Source organism: Mauremys mutica, chromosome 5, assembly GCF_020497125.1.
Source record: "Mauremys mutica isolate MM-2020 ecotype Southern chromosome 5, ASM2049712v1, whole genome shotgun sequence".
Classification (NCBI taxonomy): Eukaryota; Metazoa; Chordata; order Testudines; family Geoemydidae; genus Mauremys; species Mauremys mutica.
The window spans coordinates 1,192,074-1,213,265 of NC_059076.1; the positions used below are offsets into that span (position 1 = coordinate 1,192,074).

General features: G+C 45.9%; 2 protein-coding genes across 2 annotated transcripts; both read right to left on the reverse strand.

Annotated features, from left to right (window-relative positions):
- Positions 1-333: 333 nt before the first annotated feature.
- Positions 334-16,808, reverse strand: LOC123371163 (maestro heat-like repeat-containing protein family member 2B). Its single transcript, XM_045018457.1, has 11 exons — positions 16,761-16,808; positions 16,497-16,592; positions 15,498-15,602; positions 10,666-10,789; positions 8,799-8,911; positions 7,828-7,980; positions 6,158-6,277; positions 5,706-5,860; positions 4,179-4,341; positions 3,534-3,727; positions 334-475 (listed from the first exon to the last, which is right to left on the reverse strand). Exons 1-11 carry the CDS (start codon positions 16,806-16,808, stop codon positions 334-336), a joined length of 1,413 nt encoding a protein of 470 aa, XP_044874392.1.
- Positions 15,768-21,158, reverse strand: LOC123370813 (maestro heat-like repeat-containing protein family member 2B). The gene is made up of 9 exons (XM_045017630.1): positions 20,914-21,158; positions 20,556-20,678; positions 19,276-19,428; positions 18,535-18,561; positions 18,088-18,211; positions 17,596-17,675; positions 16,761-16,896; positions 16,497-16,592; positions 15,768-15,941 (listed from the first exon to the last, which is right to left on the reverse strand). Exons 1-6 carry the CDS (start codon positions 20,932-20,934, stop codon positions 17,665-17,667), a joined length of 459 nt encoding a protein of 152 aa, XP_044873565.1. The 5' UTR covers positions 20,935-21,158; the 3' UTR covers positions 15,768-15,941; positions 16,497-16,592; positions 16,761-16,896; positions 17,596-17,664.
- Between the last annotated feature and the right edge of the window lie 34 nt (positions 21,159-21,192).

Sequence of the window (21,192 nt, forward strand, 5' to 3'; positions counted from 1 at the left end):
TTTTCGCCTTCCTCCGAAGCATGGGGGCAGGGGTCGCTTGCTTAAGGAGTGGGTGGATCGGCTTATGTGGCCTGCATCTTGCAGGAGGTCAGACTAGATGATCATAATGGTCCCTTCTGATCTTGAATTCTATGATTCTATGAAACCACTTATGGGGTCGATTGCACACTTCAAAAACTCAGCTGCTCTGAGCAGACAGCTCTGATATCTATGGGTGGGAGCTGTGTGTTTCCACCCAGGGCACCCCCCACAAAGCTATAAACTGAAGGCTCCCTCTCAGCCACTCTATTTGCTGCTGATTCCCAAAGGATAAAATCATGCCTCCTAGATCTCTTACCTCACCAGCAGACACACTCCCTCATGGTGAGTCTGGGGGTTTTCAAGCAGAATCCATGTTTTCTGCATCCTGAGCACTCTCACCAGTCTCTCATTCCCAACTTTGAAAAGCACAGATTCTAATGCTTGGACAGAAAACCTGGAGAAAGAGTGGCACAGAACTGCAGCAATCAGTAGGAAGGTGCAGCCTGAACAGAGTCAGGAAGCCCAGGTTACTTGTCAGGTCTGCTGTTCATCGACAGTTCATCCATTGGCAATATCCTGGACACCAGTGTCCCTGGAAGGACTTGATGCCAGGAGGTAAGTTTATGTCTCATACATCTCATATAATTAGTTTTGCTAGGGACAAAATTTTGCAGTCATTTTTCACTTTCTGCAAGGAATATGGGCACTAGCAGAGTACAAGGATATAGAAAAGCTACACGATCAGGACCCAAAAACTGGGGGCATAGAATGTGGTAATCACTAGTGGATATTTTGAGGTCGTATCTCCAGATATGATGTGACAGAGTGCTGAGGGTTTGCACTTGAGTCAGCACTCTGGTCACTATTAGTACTAATTCAGTTCCTCACAGAAAGCCTAATTGGGCAGAGGTGTAGCTGATTACGAGGTCAGATCGGGGATAGTGAGTCATGGAACCAATCATTCCATTAACAGGGAAACTGTATAAAAGGACATGGGCAGGAGCCCTTTGAGGGGAACAGACAGACAAAGAAACTTGGGTGACCAGATATCCCGATATTTGGGGCTTTATCTTATACAGGTGCCTATTACCGCCCACCCCCTGTCCTGATTTTTCACCCTTGCTGTCTGGTCACCCAAAGAGAAACAGAAAGACAAAAAGCTGGGAGAGCCTGACAAAGTGAGCTCTGAGTGGAAACACCTTCCCCCCATTTTGGAGAAGAGTTTAGAAAGTTGAGATACAAGATAAAGGTGCTATGTATTGGTAGGGGGATTAAATAGACTACACGTTGGTGTTTACAAGCAAGAAAGTCTCAACGTGGTCTGTGTTTGTAGAAGATGTGGGGGTGCAACACCCCTCTCTGTCACAGCTGGGGGCTCATCAGGGATTTTCCTGTTATCTATGCAAATGGAGAGCCTGCTGGAAAAGCCGGGGTAGAGGTCTGGCAGTCCAGGTGATGGAGGGAACACACTGAAATGGGTGGTGAAGTAGCAAGGAGAAGTATAGAACAGGGGTTCTCAACCTTTCTGTTTCTGAGCCTCCTCTCATCTCAACAAGCTATAAATACTCCATGGCCCACTCCCAGGCCTCTGCCCTGCCAGGCATCAGAGTTTGGGGCTCCTGGCTCTAGATTTTAACTCCACAGGGTGCAGGGGCTCGGGGCTTTAGTGCAGGTGCTGGGGCTCAGGGCTCCAGCCTGGCTGGGCTCAGAGATTCAGCTTTCTGCCCTAAGCCCCAGCTAGTCTCCTGCCAGCCCTGCTTGGCGGAACCCCTAAAACCGGCCCGGTGGAGAACTGCTGGTGTAGAAGACCCCACAGACCTTCCAACAATCCCACCAGGCAGAAAAACAGCCTTTGCTTGCCTGGTAGGTTTAACAGCAAAAGAGCCTTCAGGAATTTATACGGGAGCAAGCCCAGGTCTGGCAACAACTCCTCCAAAGTCTGGCGAGTCCTGTGACAGGAAATGGAAACCAGGCACAGGAGATCAGACTCTGTAAAATGGGACCTGCGAACAACCCTGATCTGGTTTTGGTTACTCTTAAAGGAGCAGTGGTGAGACCTCATAGGGACAGAGCAATGTGGGCCTTTCGACTGACACCCCATTTAACTGGGGAAGCACATATATGCTCTTAGTGATTAGCGGGCAAGAGATTAGGACATGATTAAGGCAGCCATGCTGGACGAGGTGGGGCCTGTCCACGGAAAAGTACTGCCAGAAATGGAGAGTTGAAAGATGGATTGAGGGATTAGGCCTCTGTGCATTTGCATAGAAATTGAAAGATTGGGCCACTCACTGGTAAGGCCACATACTCAAACTGTGGGGGAGATCATGGACGGCATGATTCTGGAAGTTTCTTCAGAGTTTCCCTGAGCATAGCTGAGTATAGGTTACATGGCGCCAGCCAGTTAATCTGGACCCCGCAGTTAAAGTTACAGAGGAATGTGCAGAGGCGGACATTCCCAGAGTGAGTCAGTGGTTTAAGGGGCTAAAAGATCACTCAAAGATTGCCATATGAGTCTCAAATAAAAGCTCATGTCACCAATATCATTGTGAAACACATCTACAGATGCTGTGTAAAGAGCCATGTATATGCACTGAAAATTACATTCTTATGATCTGTGTCTAGGGACTAGTCACCAGGAAAGGTGAAAAAATGGTTTTCTTTAAGGCAAGAAATGTTTCTCCATCTGTTTGTTTACATGTAAATTAAGCATGTAGGGTTCACATTCAGTTCAGGACTGTGAGAACTTCAAAGAAAGAAAAGTAACAGGAAGGAGACAGGGGGTGGGGACCCAATTTTGGGGTACACCTCAAAGGTTTGCTCTAGTATATTTGGGGGACAAAGAAGACACCCTGGCATCTTTCACTTAGGAAGTAGATGGACAGCGAGACGGACAGCGGGGTCGCTATCAGGCTTGGTTGAGAACGTTGGGTGAGAAACATCTTTAGACAGGAGGTTAAACTGTTGGTTAAGTTTAGTCTCTAGGAGCATGTTATGATTTCATTTGACATGTAACCATTTTTTGCTTGCATTCTTACTCACTGTCACTGGAATCTCTGTTCTTTGATCATCTCTGTTCTTGTTTGCACTATAAATATATCTAAGTGCTGTGTGTTTTGCACTATAGAGTATAAGTAATAAAGTATAGAGTCTACAGTATAAGTAGTAAACTGGTGTGTACTTTTCCATAGGGAACAGCAGGCCTGGTAATTCTGTGGGTGTTCAGTGGATAAAGGTCGAAACACTATACGGAACAGTCAGAAGACTCGGGGGTTGGTGTGTGCCTATCACTAACCTGTACAAAGAGACTGGGTCTGAGGAGGCCTGGATGGCAGTGCTTGTTTTGCCAGAGCCTGGTCATTTTAGGGAACTGACCCACAGCAGACACAGACAAGACTTCCTCACTCTAAGGGCAGGCAATGGTAAGGTGCCTCATAACCCTGGAAATTCCTGGGGAGTGTCACACAACTCTATTGGAATTCTCTTTGTTTCTCTCCCTTCCTTCTAATTACCGGCAAGGGTTGCCCTCAGTATGTTGTTGGTCTTTTTGGAATAGGCTCTGGCTTCTTATCCTTGGCAAAGGCATCTTTTGTCCTGAGGTTCGGCTGACCTGCTGCAGGAGAACAGGAAACAACTCTGGGAGCAGCTCCTGCACAGCTTTGCTCGACTGCAGTGCTGACACCACCTCAAAGATGGCACATGTTGCCTGAAAGGAGAGCATGGTAAAAAATGAGATCTCCTCCCAACACCATCACACCCTCTTCTCCCCTTCTGATATCAGCTGTACTGAATTTTTACTTCTGCCAGTAACTTGAATGACTGCGAGCAACTCCCTTAACTCGTGGCTCAGTTTCCCACACCTGTAAAAATGTGTATGACCTACCAAGGCATGTTGTGAGTCCTAAGGAATATTTGCAAAGCACTGTGAGAAACCTGGTTCAAAGACTTTCTAATTGCCAGATGTTATTAAGTAAATCAGCCACGTACTCTAAAACTGCCGTATTTGTTCCACAGCCAGCAGAGCTGGACTCAGGGAAACAGTACATCAGAGGAGAAGTGCCCACACAACAATATTCTACCACATTTCTAGCTTTCCATCAGCAGGATTGTCACAGGGCAGAAGAAAGCCTGAAAGGCGTGACTGTCATCTAACTTACTGAGAGAGGTTCAGCAGCTGCCAAATGCCTGTCAGTTTCAGTCTCTGAGGTGACGCTTCCTTCTTGCCTTGTTGAAGTCTTTATTTTTTCTATTAGGACCTGTAGGACTTGAGTGGCAAGCAAGGGGTCTCTCCCCAAAGATCTCCTCAGCTCAGTGGTGTCACTGCAATTTAATAGAAGTTACATGTGACCCCTGGACACTTTTGTGGCTCAGACTGAATGCGTCCTATTTAAGTAAAGACCAACTTTTCTCCTTGCCTATGAGGAGAAAGTTAGGAGCACTGTCCTCCTTTAATGCTCCTCCTGTTTAAATATTGAGTTTCCAGTTACAGAACTAGGTTAAGTGACCTAGTCTTACTGCAGCCTAACCATTAATACTAGACTTCTGAAGGACAGGACACAGAGCGCCAACCTCAGTTCCTGTTTTCCCACTTCCCAGGAAATATGGACTCATGAGCATGTGGCTCCCAAAGATCCAGGGTTTGGAAGGCAAGTGGATGAAAGAAAAGCCACATTCCTACTAACTGGACATACAATTATGAGAACGAATATTCATGGCCATCCTAGTTCCCCTTCGCAAAGGGTGTCCCTACCCTCTGTTTGCCAGAAGCTGGGACTGGGCAACAGGGGATGGATCATTTGACAGTTACCTGTTCTGTTCATTCCCTCTGGGGCACGTGGCACTGGCCACTGTCGGAAGACAGGATACTGGGCTAGATGGACCTTTGGTCTGACCCAGTATGGCCGTTCTTATGGTCTTAGGTTCCAGCACTGATAACTGATAACTCAGTTGGGGACCTTTAAATGAAATGATGGATCTGCTTCCAGTCCAGTTTTAAATCCCAAGGATGGCAACGCTATTCTAGCAGCCACACCCTCACTGATACCAAGCGGCGGTCTGATGACAATATTGGCCCTATTCTTTGTAATCAGCCAGGGATTGGACTTGAAGCTGTCATGCTACCAGGAAATCAACAGCAACTGCTAATTTCCAAAGTGAGGTCAACTCAGGTGTCTAGAGAGCCAGGCCGGTTCCAGGCACCAGCCCAGCAAGCAGCTGCTTGGGGAGGGCAATGGTGAGGGGCAGCACACCTGGGTCTTCTGTGGCAATTCGACGGCTGGTCCCTCACTCCTTCTCGGAGCGAAAGAGATGAGCTGCACATCGCGATCGCAGGGGGGGGTTTTGTATTCCCCCCCCCCCCTTTTTTGCTGCTTGGGGCAGCAAAAGCCCTGGAGCCAGCCCTGCTAGAGAAGTAGATGTTTCCAACAATACACTCCAGTTATACCAGTAAAGTTAGGTCTTTAGGATGCCAAAGCAGTTATGAACTAATGGAAACAGAATGACACTTAATTTCTCTCCACACCCCACCTTAACATGCTCTTGGACCTTCCTGGAGAAAGACCCAGGCTATTAACCATCAGGAATTATCCCAAAATGTCTGCTGCTTAAATAAAGCCCTACATCTCCCAGTAAAGCTGTGGGATCCATGTTTTACCAAGATGAATGCAATAGGTAGCGGTATATACCTGTCCATCGGCAGATGGTTGCTGAGGAGGCTGGAGATCACTGCCTCTAGGTGATGGTGAGCTAGAATAGACACTGCCTCCAGCAGGGACTGCTTCAAGATGCCCTCCTGGATAGTAGCCATGTGGCTATATATTATATCCAGAATAGCTGGCACCTGGAAGGAACAAAACCAGAAAGCAATGTCCCTTTTTCTTTCTCTCCATTCATTCTACAGAATCAAAACCTTTATTTAGACATTTGCTGCTTTTTTAGAAATTCCTCAAGAAACAAATGTTCAAGTATGTCTGTGTAACTTTAGCCCACAACAATTGCCCACACTTGGCTGTAAAAATTAACACTGACACACACACACACACACACATATACAGGCAAATCCCGCTATAACACGATGATCGGGGTCCAAAAAAATTGGATAGCACTAAATGCGGGGTCGCGGTATAGCGGGGTTTACCATTTCAAGCTGGTCAGTTTCAAGCCGGTCGATTTCTCTTGGGCAGAAAACTACTTTCATTTGCGAACTGCCCACAGCAGTAACTGAAAGGGTGGAGCTCCAGCAGCGGGGGCTCTCAGCCTGCAGTGAGAGAGGGAAAACACTTGGGGAGAGCAGGGGAGACGTGCAACGGGCAGAGGAAGAGCGAGGAGCAGCCGGGGAGAGAGTGGCTCTTCTCACCAAAAGGGTAAGCGGGGGCAGGTGAGAAGAGGCAGTGGGAAAGGCACATTCCATTTTTTGCTTTTTTTTCCTTCAGGGGCACTCCAGCCTCTCTCCCTTCACAAAGCCTCTCTCTCTCTCTCACTTTGTTTTTTTTCTCTTTTGCGCTTCCGTGGCACTCCAGCCGCTTTTTTTTTTTTGGCCTGGGGCAGCCGGAGCCACCTTACAATCGCATTATAGCCGAATTCGCGTTATTGCGGGGTGCATTATAGTGGGGTCAGGGGCGGCTCTAGCCATTTCGCCACCCCAAGCACGGTGGCACGCAGCAGGGGGGGGGGTTCTGCCAGTTGCCGGTCCCGTGGCTCCGGTGGACCTCCCACAGGCGACTGGAAGAGCGCCCCCCACGGCGTGCCACCCCAAGCATGCGCTTGGCGTGCTGGGGCCTGGAGCCGCCCCTGAGCGGGGTTTCCCTGTACATACCAGGTAATTTAATGTGGTGGTGCCCAGCTATGCATTAAGTAAACCAGCTGGCATGCATAAAAGAAGGCTTTGCTTGCCCAGATTTTGCAGGTGTGATTTAAGCAGCCAAATGCAACCATTTGCCTCGAAGGATGCACAGTTCATAAACAACCACAAGCACAAAATATGCAAGTGTTTTAAACACAGTGTGCAAATGCCTGGGACTATGAACAGGTGACGACCTCTCATATTCATTCCTAGCCCTTCACATCTTCAAAACACTGTGCAAACATGGCAGTTCTGCTGCGAGGGTTCCCTGTCCTGAAGCCTTTCACCAGCCTTGATAGAAGATTTGTGGAGTGCTTCTTTCATCTAGCCCTAACACACTGGGCTCCAGAATAAGGCATATAAATAGTGGATCCCAAAGACACTATAGTTTTCTCCCTCCCTCCTTCTATTCTTAAATGGTACATCTACACACCAAAAAAATCTCACAGCAGTGAGTTTCAGAGCTCAGGTCAACCTGGGCCTGAGGGGCTTGCACTATGTGGCTAAAAGTGTAGCTGTTCCTGCTCGGGCTGCAGCCCAGGCTCTGAAACCTGGCAAGAGGGTGGGTCTCAGAGCCCAGGCTCCAGACTCACTGGGAATGACTACAGGGCTATTTTTATCCAGGTAGCCCTTAGCCATAAGCCTCCTAAGAACTGGATGCCTCCAAGTGCCAATCATTCTGTCTTCTTGTCTTTTCCCCAGAGTCTGTTTTTTCAAGCCTTTCTTGGCTGAATACTGTGGCAACAAGCTAGACAAATAAATAACCAACCATCTTCCTTTTCCCTTCGATTCTCTCTGTCTATTGCTATTGATTCTGCCATTGCCTAGTTTAGGGTGGGAACAGAGGTGGAATCGACTCTATGTCTGAGGGGGAGAAACAGCAAGATTTTTGTTCATTACTCATGAGGGCAAAGATCTAAAAGCCTCGAGTTTAGGCAGAAAACCTCTCCAGTTTCCCGTTTTACCTTATCGAGCATGGCATCTCCACACTTCTTCAGTATAACCTTCATCCACAGTCCAGATGCCGTGGCACAGGTGGGGCTGGCAGACAGCATACTTTCCACTGTGGCCTCAATAAAGGCTGTGGCCTGTTCTGGGGGAAAGTACTCACTAACAACCTGGGAACAAATCAAAAACAGGAGAGACTGCAATGATGTTTGGCTCCAGCACTTGTAAAAATGGAGGCCTAATATCTCTATGGAAAAAGATCTATGCATCAGCATTTTGCATCCGACGAAGTGGGTATTCACCCATGAAAGCTCATGCTCCAATACGTCTGTTAGTCTATAAGGTGCCACAGGACTCTTTGCTGCTTTTACAGATCCAGACTAACATGGCTACCCCTCTGATTAATTAACAATTTGTTAATTAGCCTCATGTCCAGCTAGCCATTTGGGATTAAAATTCTCTCCATAGTCTATATACTACATTTTTGTATTCTACACTAATGAGATCAGGTTCGAGGCAAAGCTTATGTTGCACAGTTAGCACAACATTGTACTGGATATGCAGGAGGTAAGTTTCCAGTTTGTATTCTCTTAGATACACTGCATCTTTTTACAACATATAAAATGAAGTCAAGAGAGGCATGCACACAAGTATAGGCTAAGGCAAACCCACAAGGTGACAGAATGAAGACTGGATGGGTTCTCAGCTTGATGTTCCACTAATACATTTTTTTCTTATGGATAGCTGGATAGGTACATGTGTGTGCATCTGCGTGTGCATTTTCATGGGCGTGCAACATTCTGTGGAATCTGGATTTTACATGGCATTCATAGCACACATCTATGAAAAGCATCTTGCTGGTTACTAGCAACGAATGCCCCGCTCCCACAGCTCACTCCAAGTACGGAAAGGCATCATGAAAGCGTAAATGTAAAATGAACGGTGCCCGGTCACTAGAACATCCGCACAAGTTTTTTGAGTCAGTTACCCTGGCCATTTTGGAAGATGCCTGAAACAGAGCCTCGGGGTCCGGAGCTGCTGTTAGTTCTTCATGGAGACATCTCAGCTCCTCCTCCGCTGACCCCAGGTTCATGGGCTGGCCTGGAGTGGAGAAAAGGAAAAAAAGTACTGCAACGACTAATGAAACTGAACCTCTACTGCATGGATATTCATACAGGAGGATCCATGTGCTAGTCTGTTATCAGCCTAGTGTAAAATCTTGACCTCATCAAAGTCAATGGCAAAACTCCTGTTGACTATAATGGAGTCGGGATTACACCCTAAATGTCTGAAAGTTAACAGTAGTGGTATGTTATTGTGACTGATACAGGATTGAACAAGCACCGTATTCAGCTTGGAGCAGCTTTCTGGGGTGTCTGGTTTCAGTAGCCTCTCTGCTCTCAGTATTTACATCTAATCTCACATTCAAGTACAACTCATGCAGGTAGATGTGAGGTTCCAATGTAGAGGTGAATCCCTCCACCAAACTCTCATTGTAAAAGAGATGGGGCTGGACAAAACCTTCGGCAGGAAACCCAGGCTCATCCGTCACTTCTAAACAATGCTGGGATTTCTATGTTGTACAGTCAAAGACTGGAGTCCCTTATTCTGTTTCTGAATCACCAACACTGTTTTTAGGACTGATTAATAATAATTAGAAATAGGGTGACCAAATGTCCCAATTTTATAGGGACAGTCCCGATTTTGGGGTCTTTTTTTTTATATAGACTCATATTATCCCCCACCCCCATCCTGCATGAGTTTCACATTGGCTGTCTGGTCACCCTAATTGGAAATGGCCTTAAATAATAACCAAGATCTATCCCTTTACATCTAACCATTAGGTGAAAAGAATATCCTACTCCAGGGGTCGGCAACCTTTCAGAAGTGCTGTGCCGAGTTTTCATTTATTCACTCGAATTTAAGGTTTTGCATGCCAGTAAGACAATTTAACGTTTTGAGAAGGTCTCTTTCTAGAAGTCTATAATATATAACTAAACTATTGTTATATGTAAAGTAAATAAGGATTTTAAAATGTTTCAGAAGCTTCATTTAAAATTAAATTAAAATGCGGAGCCCCCCAGACTGGTGGCCAGAACCTGGGCATTGTGAGTGCCACTGAAAATCAGCTCACGTGCCGCCTTCGGCGCCCGTGCCATAGATTGCCTACCCCTGTCCCACTCTTTCACAAATGGGAAAATGGCCTACACTTACTCCAATAGCGTTGAATGCTCATGACAGAGGGCTGCTGCAAAAACTTTTTGTTTAAAGAATTATTCCAGGAAACCCCTCCAATACAGCCAGTGGCAGGGTAAAGAGAATGAAAATGTTTAGTACCAAGGGCTTGTCTACATGAAGATAGTCAAGAAAGCTAATCCAAATTCATTTTCAAACTGCATTAGTTAAACTTCATTAAACACCTTTGGGGACACACTTATTTAGAATTAAAGGGGCCTTTTTTCAGGATAGTTTAATTCATGTAATTCACTAAAATTAAGAAGGGCCATTTTCATTCAGAATCAGAGCATCCACACGTGTTTAATGACACTTTAAAATTTACACCTTTAGTTCATTTGGATTAACTCTCCTTAGTGTCCCTGTGTAGAGAAGCCCTAAGGAACTGAGCAGTTATCTACCTGGTGCAGACCATTTATTATTTGTACAGTTCCCAGAAGTGTGCTAGGCTCTTTACACATCATAATCGTCTCTTCTAATGAGCTATTTACAAGATGCCCACCACTCTGTTATTTAAGTGCCAAAAGACAGGACAGAAAGAACTGGACAGGCAGAGAAATGGACATTACAACAGTGAAAGAAGCTGAAGAATTACTTATACCTGCTAATGGTCTCCTCACCTTGTATACAGAGAAGGCAGCTGATACAGTCAACCACCCACTGACGAGACGTGGCCAGTGAATCACAGCTGTATGGTGCTATTGCTCCAATCAGAGATCCAAACTGATTAAAAGTTTCCTGAGTCTAATTAAAAAAGAATGAACGTTCTCCAGCTGTACTAGACTTCACTTGCCATCTTTATTGTTGATACCAGTCAGCTCTGTGTTTTTGGGGAACCAGGGCACAGTATCTAGCTTGTAAGACTCATGAAGGACACCCCCAACCCCGTCTCTGTTTGAACCAAAACCGATCAGAGAAAAGGCTTGCAGAGAACAATGAAGGGTTTGGGGAGACACACCTAGACCCCTCCTGACAAGGGTGACAAGATTAAGACATCTCCATTTGCATACAGAATGAAGAACAGAGACAATTCCCCTAGCCTCATCTGCATGAAAGATGGTATAGGGATTAGCATAAAGAATGAAGAACGAAGAACAAAGAACTGCACTGAACTGTGGGACCAGAAAGCAGGGACGCATTGAATCATGGGAATCCCTGCTCTAGATTCTAATGAACCTACGCCTGCACACACTCAGCTCAGCAATTATCAGACCAATTCTGGTAATAAATCTTTGGCTCATATCCCAAAATACTGAAGCAGCCTAGTTGCCTTGTGAGCTCCCTGGAGGAAAACACCCATAGCCAAGAGTGATCAGCTCCTATTGTCTAGCCTAAAGAAAACCCTTGAGCCATCAGTTTACCCATAAACAAATCTAGTGTTCTCCCTTGAACCACTGTATCTTCTCTACAAAACCCCTACCTATGCCCAGGTAAGGGTTCTGATATATAAACCCAAACTCTGCATCAGTTCCACTGGGATTCCATCTCCTGACTGATCGTGCTGGGGGCTCTGCCTGTCTCCAGCACTCAGGACCCTGAGCTACCACCATCACCTAGGAACCCCGACCAGTTCAAGCCTCATGGAGTGGGTGAGATCCATATCTCTCTCTCTGTTTTCTTTCCTACCTCAGGTATTAACCTTTAAAATGTAACTGTTATGTTTGTTTAGCTCTCCTGGTGTGGTTATCACTATGATTCAATAAATCACTTTTATGGTTCAGCTGGTTGCTTTTCTCTCTCTCTCTCTCTCTCTGAATTTTACTCTTGTGTTTTAGCTTCCCCCATTTACTGTGCAGCAACGCTTCTTGTACCTAAGCTAAAGATCCCTGTAGTGCCCCAAAATATACTGTGGGGTTTGCTCATCAAGTGGGTTACTACCAGTGCAATTGTAATGTGAAAGTGAGATAGGGATGTGTTAAAGTTGGGGCACATAACGGGGGGGGGCAGCTGAAAGTGCTGCTGAACCCAGCCCACTGAATACAGGGACGTATGAGGGGATCAGCTGGGGAGTGCTGATTGACTTGCTCTGCTAGTGTGTGCTCGCATGTTTGTTTAGTTCTAGTTATTAGCCCTGGGGAACCTAGGTCCTGCAGGATAGCTCTATTGGGAGGGGACTTGTGGAAGGAAGGAGTAGAGCTCCATATGAACACACAAATGACATAAGCAGCACATTAATAGAATTACAGAACCGCCCCTCCCCCCCACAGAAGAGTGACCCTAATTAATGAGCCTCCCCAAAGTAACGGGCACATCTGGTAACATTGTGCCTCTGAGTCCTGTACTGAACTGGGTAACGCACATTGGAAAATATAATCCCAATTGTACATATGCTACAGACTAGGGACCGAATGGCTGGGCAGCAGTTCTGCAGAAAAGGACCTAGGGGTTACGGTGGATGAAAAGCTGAATATGAGTCAGCAGTGTGCCCTTGTTGCCAAGAAGGCTAATGGCATTTTGGGTTGTATAAGTAGGGGCATTTCCAGCAGATCGAGGGATGTGATCATTCCCCTCTATTCAGCTCTGGTGAGGCCTCATTTGGAGTACTGTGTCCAGTTTTGGGCCCCACACTACAAGAAGGATGTGGATAAATTGGAGAGAGTCCAGCGGAGGGCAACAAAAATGATTAGGGGGCTGGAGCACATGACTTATGAGGAGAGGCTGAGGGAACTGGGATTGTTTAGCCTGCAGAAGAGAAGAATGAGGGGGGATTTGATAGCTGCTTTCAACTACCTGAAAGGGGGTTCCAAAGAGGATGGATCTAGACTGTTCTCAGTGGTAGAAGATGACAGAACAAGGAGTAATGGTCTCAAGTTGCAGAGGGGGAGGTTTAGGTTGGACATTAGGAAAAACTTTTTCACTAGTAGGGTGGTGAAGAACTGGAATGGGTTACCTAGGGAGATGGTGGAATCTCCTTCCTTAGAGGTTTTTAAGGTCAGGCTTGACAAAGCCCTGGCTGGGATGATTTAGTTGGGTTTGGTCCTGCTTTGAGCAGGAGGTTGGACTAGATGACCTCCTGAGGTCCATTCCAACCCTGAGATTCTATGATACAAACGGATGGGGTCTAAATTAGCTGTTATCACTCAAGAAAGAGACCTCAGAGTCATTGTGTACAGTTCTCTGAAAGCATCTGCTCCACATGCAGTCAAAAACACTAACATGTTAGGAACCATTAGGAAGGGATGGATAATAAGGCAGTAAATATCATTATGCCGCTATAGAAATCTACAGTACCCCCACACTTCGAATACTGCGTGCAGTTTTGCTCATCTCATCTCAAAAAAGATATGATAGAACTGGAAGAAATACAGAGAAGAGTAACAAAAATTATTAGGTGTATGGGACAACTTCTCGTACAAGGAGAGATTAAAAAGACGGACTTTTCAGCTATGAAAGAGACAACTAAGAGGGACTATGATAGAGATCTATGAAATCATGACTGGTGTAGAGAAAGTCAATAAGGAAGTGTTATTTAGCCCTTCACATAACACAGGAACAAGGGGTCACCCAATGAAATTAATAGGCAGCAGGTTTAAAACAAAAAAAAGGAAGCATTTCTTCACACAGTGTAGTCAACCTGTGGAACTCATTGCCAGGGAGATGTTGTGAAGGCCAAAAGTATAACTGGCTATTAGCTAACATGGTCAGGGATGCAACCCCATGATCTGGATGTCTCTAAACCTCTGACTGCCAGATGCTGGGGCTGGGACTGTCCAACAGGGGATGGTTCACTTGACAATTGCCTTGTTCTGTTCATTCCCTCTGATGCATCTGGCACCCACCATTGTCAGAAGACAGGATACTGGGCTAGATAAACCATTCTTCTGTGGGATCCAGGATAGCCACTCTTATGTTTTATGTTCTTAGCTGATTACATAGAAATTCAGCTTTAGCATCCTGGAAGCATAAGAACCAAGAAGGCATTTGTGACACTGGCAGACCAGTCAACCTGTGTATGACCCATAATAAAACTTAACAAGAGGCACTTCTACTGTATCAAGACAGTTTACTTGCATGTGAATTTCAAAGAGATGTATTAGACTAGCAATTATCAACTCATTCAAAAATGAACAATAGATGCTAAGTGTATTTGTCTGTGTTTATCTATACCTGGTTAGAAGTTTCAAAATGTAACTAATTTAGCTTGTAGATGCTAATTCCCTTTCATGGCTTAATTGCCTTAATTATGTGTGCAAGGTGTTCAGTTAACCTTAAAATCAAAGATGGAAGACACTTCAGGAAAAAAAATCATTTCTACATTATCTTCAGCTTAACTATCTGTGTTATAATGGAAGAATGGCTAATTACCTTATGTGAATGAATGTAACTAGTTTACTGTGTATGCACAGGAAATAGAAGATTATCTTCAAAGCAAAGTACAACGGGCCATCTGCATTGGGGGAAGGTCCTTCTGTGACAATTTCTGTGAGGTAGGCTTGTCAGCCTGGTAGAATAGCTATAAAAGAGAAGGCTCGGGCCTGATCCTATAATCTCTAGTCTGCTTAAACGTTGAACAGGGACAGTGTAAGCCATAGGACAGAGATATTCCAAATGATTATTTGGAAGAACCTGGAAAATGCCTGGAAAAACTAACAGACTTTACATCTAAGCTACCTTTGGATTCTGATCTGTTGGGATGATTCCAGAGAGACTTTTACAAACCAGCAGTTTATTCCATCACTGTTGTGATCCTGAACTATGAACATTGAAAGTCACATGTCTGGATATTGATCTTTTAACCCTTTGTAACTCTCTTCTTTCTTTTAACAATAAATCTTAGATTTAGTTATTAAGGATTGGCTGACAGTGTGATATTTGGGGAAGACCCAAGATTTACATTGACCTGGGGATAAGCATCTGGTCCTTTATGTTCAGTGAACCCCACATATGGTGAATCAGGTTTCCAGTAACCCCTCACTATCTTAGACATAGAATATCAGGGTTGGAAAGGACCTCAGGAGGTATCTAGTCCAACCCCTGGCTCAAAGCAGGACCAATCTCCCAGACAGATTTTTACCCCAGTTCCCTAAATGGCACCCTCAAGTATTGAACTTACAATCTTTGTTTAGCAGACCAATGCTCAAACCACTGGGCTATCCCTCCCCCGTCTTCCAAGCCGTGGCTGTTTAGATAGGAGCCAAGGTCTGGAATGCCAAAAGGGGACTGTGTTTGGCATCTTGTTAACTAGGGTGGAAGCTCTTTTGTTGTTGACTTGGTGAATCTAATGATAGAATAAGCCATCAGTTTGGGGTTGGTCTCCCTCTACTTCTTGCAGTCTGCCCGCAGTGTGGTCACAGCATTGTTGTGTAAACCTCTCTCTTATGGAAGCAGAGGGATGTTAGTCACCTTCAGATCCCAGCTGCTGTCCTGGAAGAGTTTTTCATGCATTTGCGTTGAGTGTCAGATCTGATGTAAGCAGGGAAGTCAGCTCAAGGAAGAGTACGGCTATACTCACTGTGCTGTGAACTGTCTCTTGATAGGCAGTCAGCAGCTGGGTGCTGGCCTGCAAGGCCCTTTCTCTCTCCCACTCCTTCCCTGAACTGAACCACGTCCTTAGGAGCTGTTGGTAGAGCAGGGGAATGGACAGAGTTAGTACCAGAAAATCCCTCCCAAAAGTTCCTCTTAAACAGGTTTAATTGTCACTAAAATCCCTCTCCAAAGCATCTGACCTCCATGTAGCAAAGGAATTACATGTCTAATGAAAGAGCCCCTTAGATATACAAGTCCCAGGGACCAGATTCACCTCTGGTGTACTGTAGCTCGATTGAAGCCAAAGGAGTCACATGAGAGATGAATCTGGGCCCATGTATGTGATGTCTGCTGTAGACTGTCTGATGGGAGCTGTCTAGCACATTGCATGCTGTTTGATGTCTGCTGCTGTGGTCTGTTTCCTGGGCAACTTCTCCCACGATGAGTGGCAAAATGACAGAGAGGAGCATTTCTTTTTATTAACTTGAATAAGAGCAGAGAAGTCCCCCCAGCCCAGCTCCTTTTATAACTTCATTTTTATACTGAAGGTGCATCAAACTCCCCACCCCTCAGCTCTTCATGATATTCTGTTCATGTCTGAGGAACAGGAAGTCTCCTCTGAATGAGTTTCCATACACAGGGCTTAACTCAATATTCATGAATTCCTCTTAGAAGAAGTGATCAGTTTCAACTGGTTCTCTTGGATTTGGCTACTGCAGTGGTGATTTTCTTGCCGCTCCAAGTAGTGTCAACGACACTGTAAGAACTTGGTCCCAATCCAGCCCTGGCATAAAATGGCATAGCTTCCGTGGATTTCAGTGGGGCACATGCCCGCTTATCCCAGGAAGAATTTGGTGCTTTCTCCCTAAAATTCACTCAGTTGTGGAAAATTCCTCCACAACTGAAGCTTGACCCCCTAAATCTCTGACTCTTCCCTGCTGTAACACAAGAAACAATCTCCACCACGGTTCAATGGTCTACTCACTTCAAACATTTCCTGGAACCAGTCTGCGGTTGGTGCTTCCTCCAGCAATGTCTCCATTAGCTTTCCAAGGGCTTCCAAGGACCTCACGTAGGGTGACTGAAACCAGAAGAGAAGGAGTGAGGCTCAGCACAGATCATTTGTGTGTGGGGGCCGGGGAAAGCTAACCATAACCTTGCCAGGGAGGCCATGTGTGACTGCCATCACCCAGTGCCTGCTGGGCAGAAATACAGTGGATGGTGCCAGAAGAGAATTGTCGTCACGTACTTGTATATGCAGAGCAACCTTTGCTGTCTCGCCTTCCTCTTTCATCATCTCCAAGGGAGGAAGGGGAAATAAACTTTTGAAGCACTGATCAAGGAGCTCACGGTTTTCCTCCATGGTCAGAGATGGTTTGAGTTTGCTGGTAGAAGAAAGATAGAGAGAAAAGTCATGCATTAGACTCAGTACCACCTCCAAGTAAAAGAAACGGGTCCAATGACTGGAGATTGTCCCAATCTAGAACCCCAAATGCGAACAACCCTTCACTTTGCACCTCTCAAGTATTGGCTCATCTAGAAGTAAAGCTAAAACTTCAAGTCCCCTTTTTAGAGAAACCCACAAGCTTCCTTCCCCCTGTCAGCTAGCCAGACACCTCCCTCCCATCTGAACTCTGCTCCATTGTACTGCATGCCCCACAACCTCCAATCTTGCGTCTTTCGAGCACAACCCCCCAAATGGACACATTCAAATCCTTAAGAATTAAAGTCCTGCTGGGGAGCAGCATGTGAGCCACAGGGCCACCCAGAGGATTCAGGGGGCCTGGGGTCTTCGGCGACGGGGAATTGCTGCCAAAGACCTGGAGCAGAAGAAGCTCTGGGGGCTGGGGTCCCGTGAGAGTTTTCCAGGGCCCCCGGAGTGAAGGACCCCACTCCAGGGGCCCTGAAAAACTCTCGTGGGGGCCCCTGTGGGGCCTGGGGCCTGGGAAAAAATGCCCCACTTGCCCCACCAGGAGGCCCTGGTGAGCCAAACCTTGCAGGCATTAAACTGCTCCCAACCTGACACTCATGAATTAACAAATAAGGCATCACAGTGCCAGGAAATATGGCAGAAAATAGCCTACCTCAGATGTCCAATGGCAAGAATTGCCTTGTAGCAAACTGGAGATGCCAGGGAATCCAGTGGTTCGTTTTTAATGAAGTCCTGAAATGCATGAATAGGGACATAAAAATGAAAAATGGATTTGAAAGGCAGAGAGGCCTTCCTCTCACACCCTGAAACAGGGCCATATGCCAGACCTGGAATAAACAGACACTGTGCCCAGCGGGCGCTCTGCCTCAGAAATGGACCGTAGGGCCATCTGCAGGCTATACAGAGGACAGAAAGAGAACTCATCAGACACAAGCCATTCCTTCCAGTTACAGCCCACAATATGTCAGCATCCCTGCCAAGCTCAGAGTGGACCCAGCATTCTGGGTACCATGCAGGTAGCTCATGAGACTGCAGTAGTACAGTCACAGCCAATGGATAAAATATCATCTCCCTGGAAAACCAGTCTCATTACATTACAACAAACTCTCTTGTACTTCAGTCCTCAAAGGTCCTAATCACTCACCAGCATGTAGCCAAGGAGCTCCAGTTTGTAATGAGAATTCGAACTCTTGGGAGTCTCTGGTCTCCAAGATGGCACAGCTAATCTCCATGACATTGTGGATGAGGGTTAATTTTAGGTTCATGTCCTACATAATCCAGAAGGAGAAACAAGAGGATGTGGATGAGAAACTGAGAAGAACCAGAGTCCAGACGATAAAGATCAGGAATTAAATCTAGCCTCAGGGAAGAAGAGAGGTGTCCCCAGACCCCAGAAGGTAGAGGACTCTGGATCTGCACCCACCTAGGAAGAAGAGAAAGCCCAGGTTCATCAAATAAATCCAGGTCCACTTACACCAGAGCAGCCAGGACTCCTGCTTGATGTAGCAAGGAAACCAAGCTCTGTGCAATTTAAACAAGCAACTTGTGTATAGAAAACGCAAAAGCTGAGGGCAGATTATTTAGAACGTACCTTGTTCACAACAGTGATGCCCAGCACCTGAAAAACGAAATGCAAAACAGCTATTAGCAATGTAGATAGTCCCACATAACACACAACCTCAAAATGTCCTGGCTGGTGACTATGGAGCAGAGAGAAATCACTATTGTTAAATCTTCTAAAAGGCAGGAAAGGTATCCAGAGGGGGTGTTTTCCAGAGGTCAATATCAGGGGCCATCCTCCGTAATATTTGCACTTGTAAACTACTGGAAGATCTCAGTTTGGTTCAACTGTTTTTGGCAATGCCTAAGTGAGAGTCTCAGTTAGACAAGGCAGAACTGAATGGCAAAGTGATGTGGAGAGGTTGTACTGAGATGAGAGTCAGGACCAGCAGTCAGGCACCTGGGGAACAGAAATAATGGAGCACACAGACAAACAAGACGACAGATAAGAGGCAAGGGAAGTAGTGAGTCCAAGAAACAGTGTGACAGAAAATCAACTACATACAGGCTAGCACTAGTCTCTCTTGGGTAGTAAAAGATAGAGCTAGATACACATCCTTATGAGGGGAGTTAGAGTGTTATTCTGAATAGCCTGAGCGTCACTGCATCTGAATGACTGTGTAGCTGGGGTCTACAGAATTTCAGAAGAATATAGAAAAACTAGAGAAAATACAAAGAAGAGCAACAAAAATGATACATGTGACAGCTCACGCTCCATCCATTACAGTTTTAAATTTGAGTTATGTGACACTTATCACGCAAAAGCTCTTACCTGACAACTGGCTCTGTAATGGAGAAGGATGTTCCCTGTGATGTCTGCCTCTACTCGGGAGAGAAGCTGATCTTTTGGAGCATGGACAGCCACGCTGCTGTAGGTCAGCATCAGGGTGCTGCGAGTCTTGCCTCTTCTCCCATGGTGGTAGTCCTAGACAATCAGAAAGTTCTTCTGATTCCTTTTGCTTTGGAATTCTCATCTGCTGCTGACCGAGGAATTCCTCACAGCAGCAATAGCAGCTTGCACTTGCAAAGCTCTTTTCAGCCAAAGATCTCAAACCACTTACAAAAAGTATTTAAGCAATATAATAACGGTGAGGTGTGGAGATAGTAGTATCTCCATCATTCCCACTAGGTAACTCTGACACACAGAGCCTAAAATGCTGAACCTACAGCAGTGAAGTACACGGGAGCTTAGTCATTGACACTGGTGGGTACAAGATCAGGTGCTAAATGTCTTGCCTAAGGATGCACAGGGAGTAAATGGCAGAGCCAGCAGTGGAAGCCCAGAGGCCTAGTCTCCTGCTCTAGCCTCTAGATCAGTGGTTTTCAACCAGGGCTACTTGTGTACCCCTGAGGGTCTGCAGAGGTCTTCCAGGGGGTTTATCAACTCATCTAGCTATTTGCCTAGTTTTACAGCAGACTACAAAGAATGCAAGTACAATATTTATATTCCAGTTGATTTATTTTATAATTATATGGTAAAAATGAGAAAATAAGCAATTTTCAGTAATAATGTGCTATGACACTTTTTAATAATTTTATGCCTGATTTTGTAAGCAAGTAGTTTTTAAGTGGGGTGAAATTTGGGGTACACAAGACAAATCAGACTCCTGAAAGCAGTACACTAATCTGGACAGGTTGACAACCACTGCTCTAAATCACAGGTTCCATAATTGTCATCCATAGACCACTGGTGGTCTACCTAAAGCAGGCTGGTTGGCCACATGTTGCTCGCAACACCTCCTCATTTCCAGCCACTAACTGGGATTAAAAAAAATGCTAAAAATATCTTAAATGCTTTTCCATGCAAGCGACTGAGGTAGTTCCCACACATTGTGCATGGGAGGGGCGCTCAAGCCATGAGACATCAGATGATAAAAATCATTTGAGAGAACCCCAGCTCCAGAGCGTGCTCCTCTCTGCTTAACTGCAGGCATCACGTAGAACGCATACACCGGGGGACAATGCTAGCTGAGCAGAGCAGACACTACCCCAGGGTTGCTGCCCCTGCTTTAGAGGGAGAGGAAGTTGGAGAGAAGCCCCTGACTCCTTTACCTTCAGGCGGCTGATGAACCCAGGAATCTTAACCTTGCTCATTGCAGCCCCAAACTCCTGAAGTGCGTTCAGGGTGAGGTCCAAGTGGCTCTCAGCAGAGAATGCGAGGATGGAAATGATTCCCTGTCACCCAAGAAAAATACTGGTTAGGATCTAACCCACGAGTCCCTTTCTTTCAGCTGAAGCGGTGTAAAGTGCCAGTCAGGTGTCAGACACATGGGCAGTGGGGGCTGAGTGAAACAGCAATGAAGAGGATATGAAGCAAAATGGCATCTGTCCCAGGCCAGCTCAGAGCTGAGCCCCACAGGGAGCATTCAGGGGTTACTTGGTAAAGTGGGGAGAGGGACAGAGTCCTCACCTGTCTCTCAGGGGCTTCCATATAATCTGTTGCTGTCAAAAATTTATGAAGCTGTGATTTAACGTGGACCAGGTCCTGACAAACTGCTAAGGACGTTCCTAGCGCCTTATACAGGAAACTCTGAAAGAAAGAGACCAGCACTGAGATACCAGTAACAGAACGTGCCAGTCAGTACAGACCCAGCTCAGCAACACTCAGGAAAGAACAAGATAGCCAAGTCCAAGCACCCATACTGCAGAAACATCCCATCATCTAGCCCAGCCAGAGAACCAACAATGC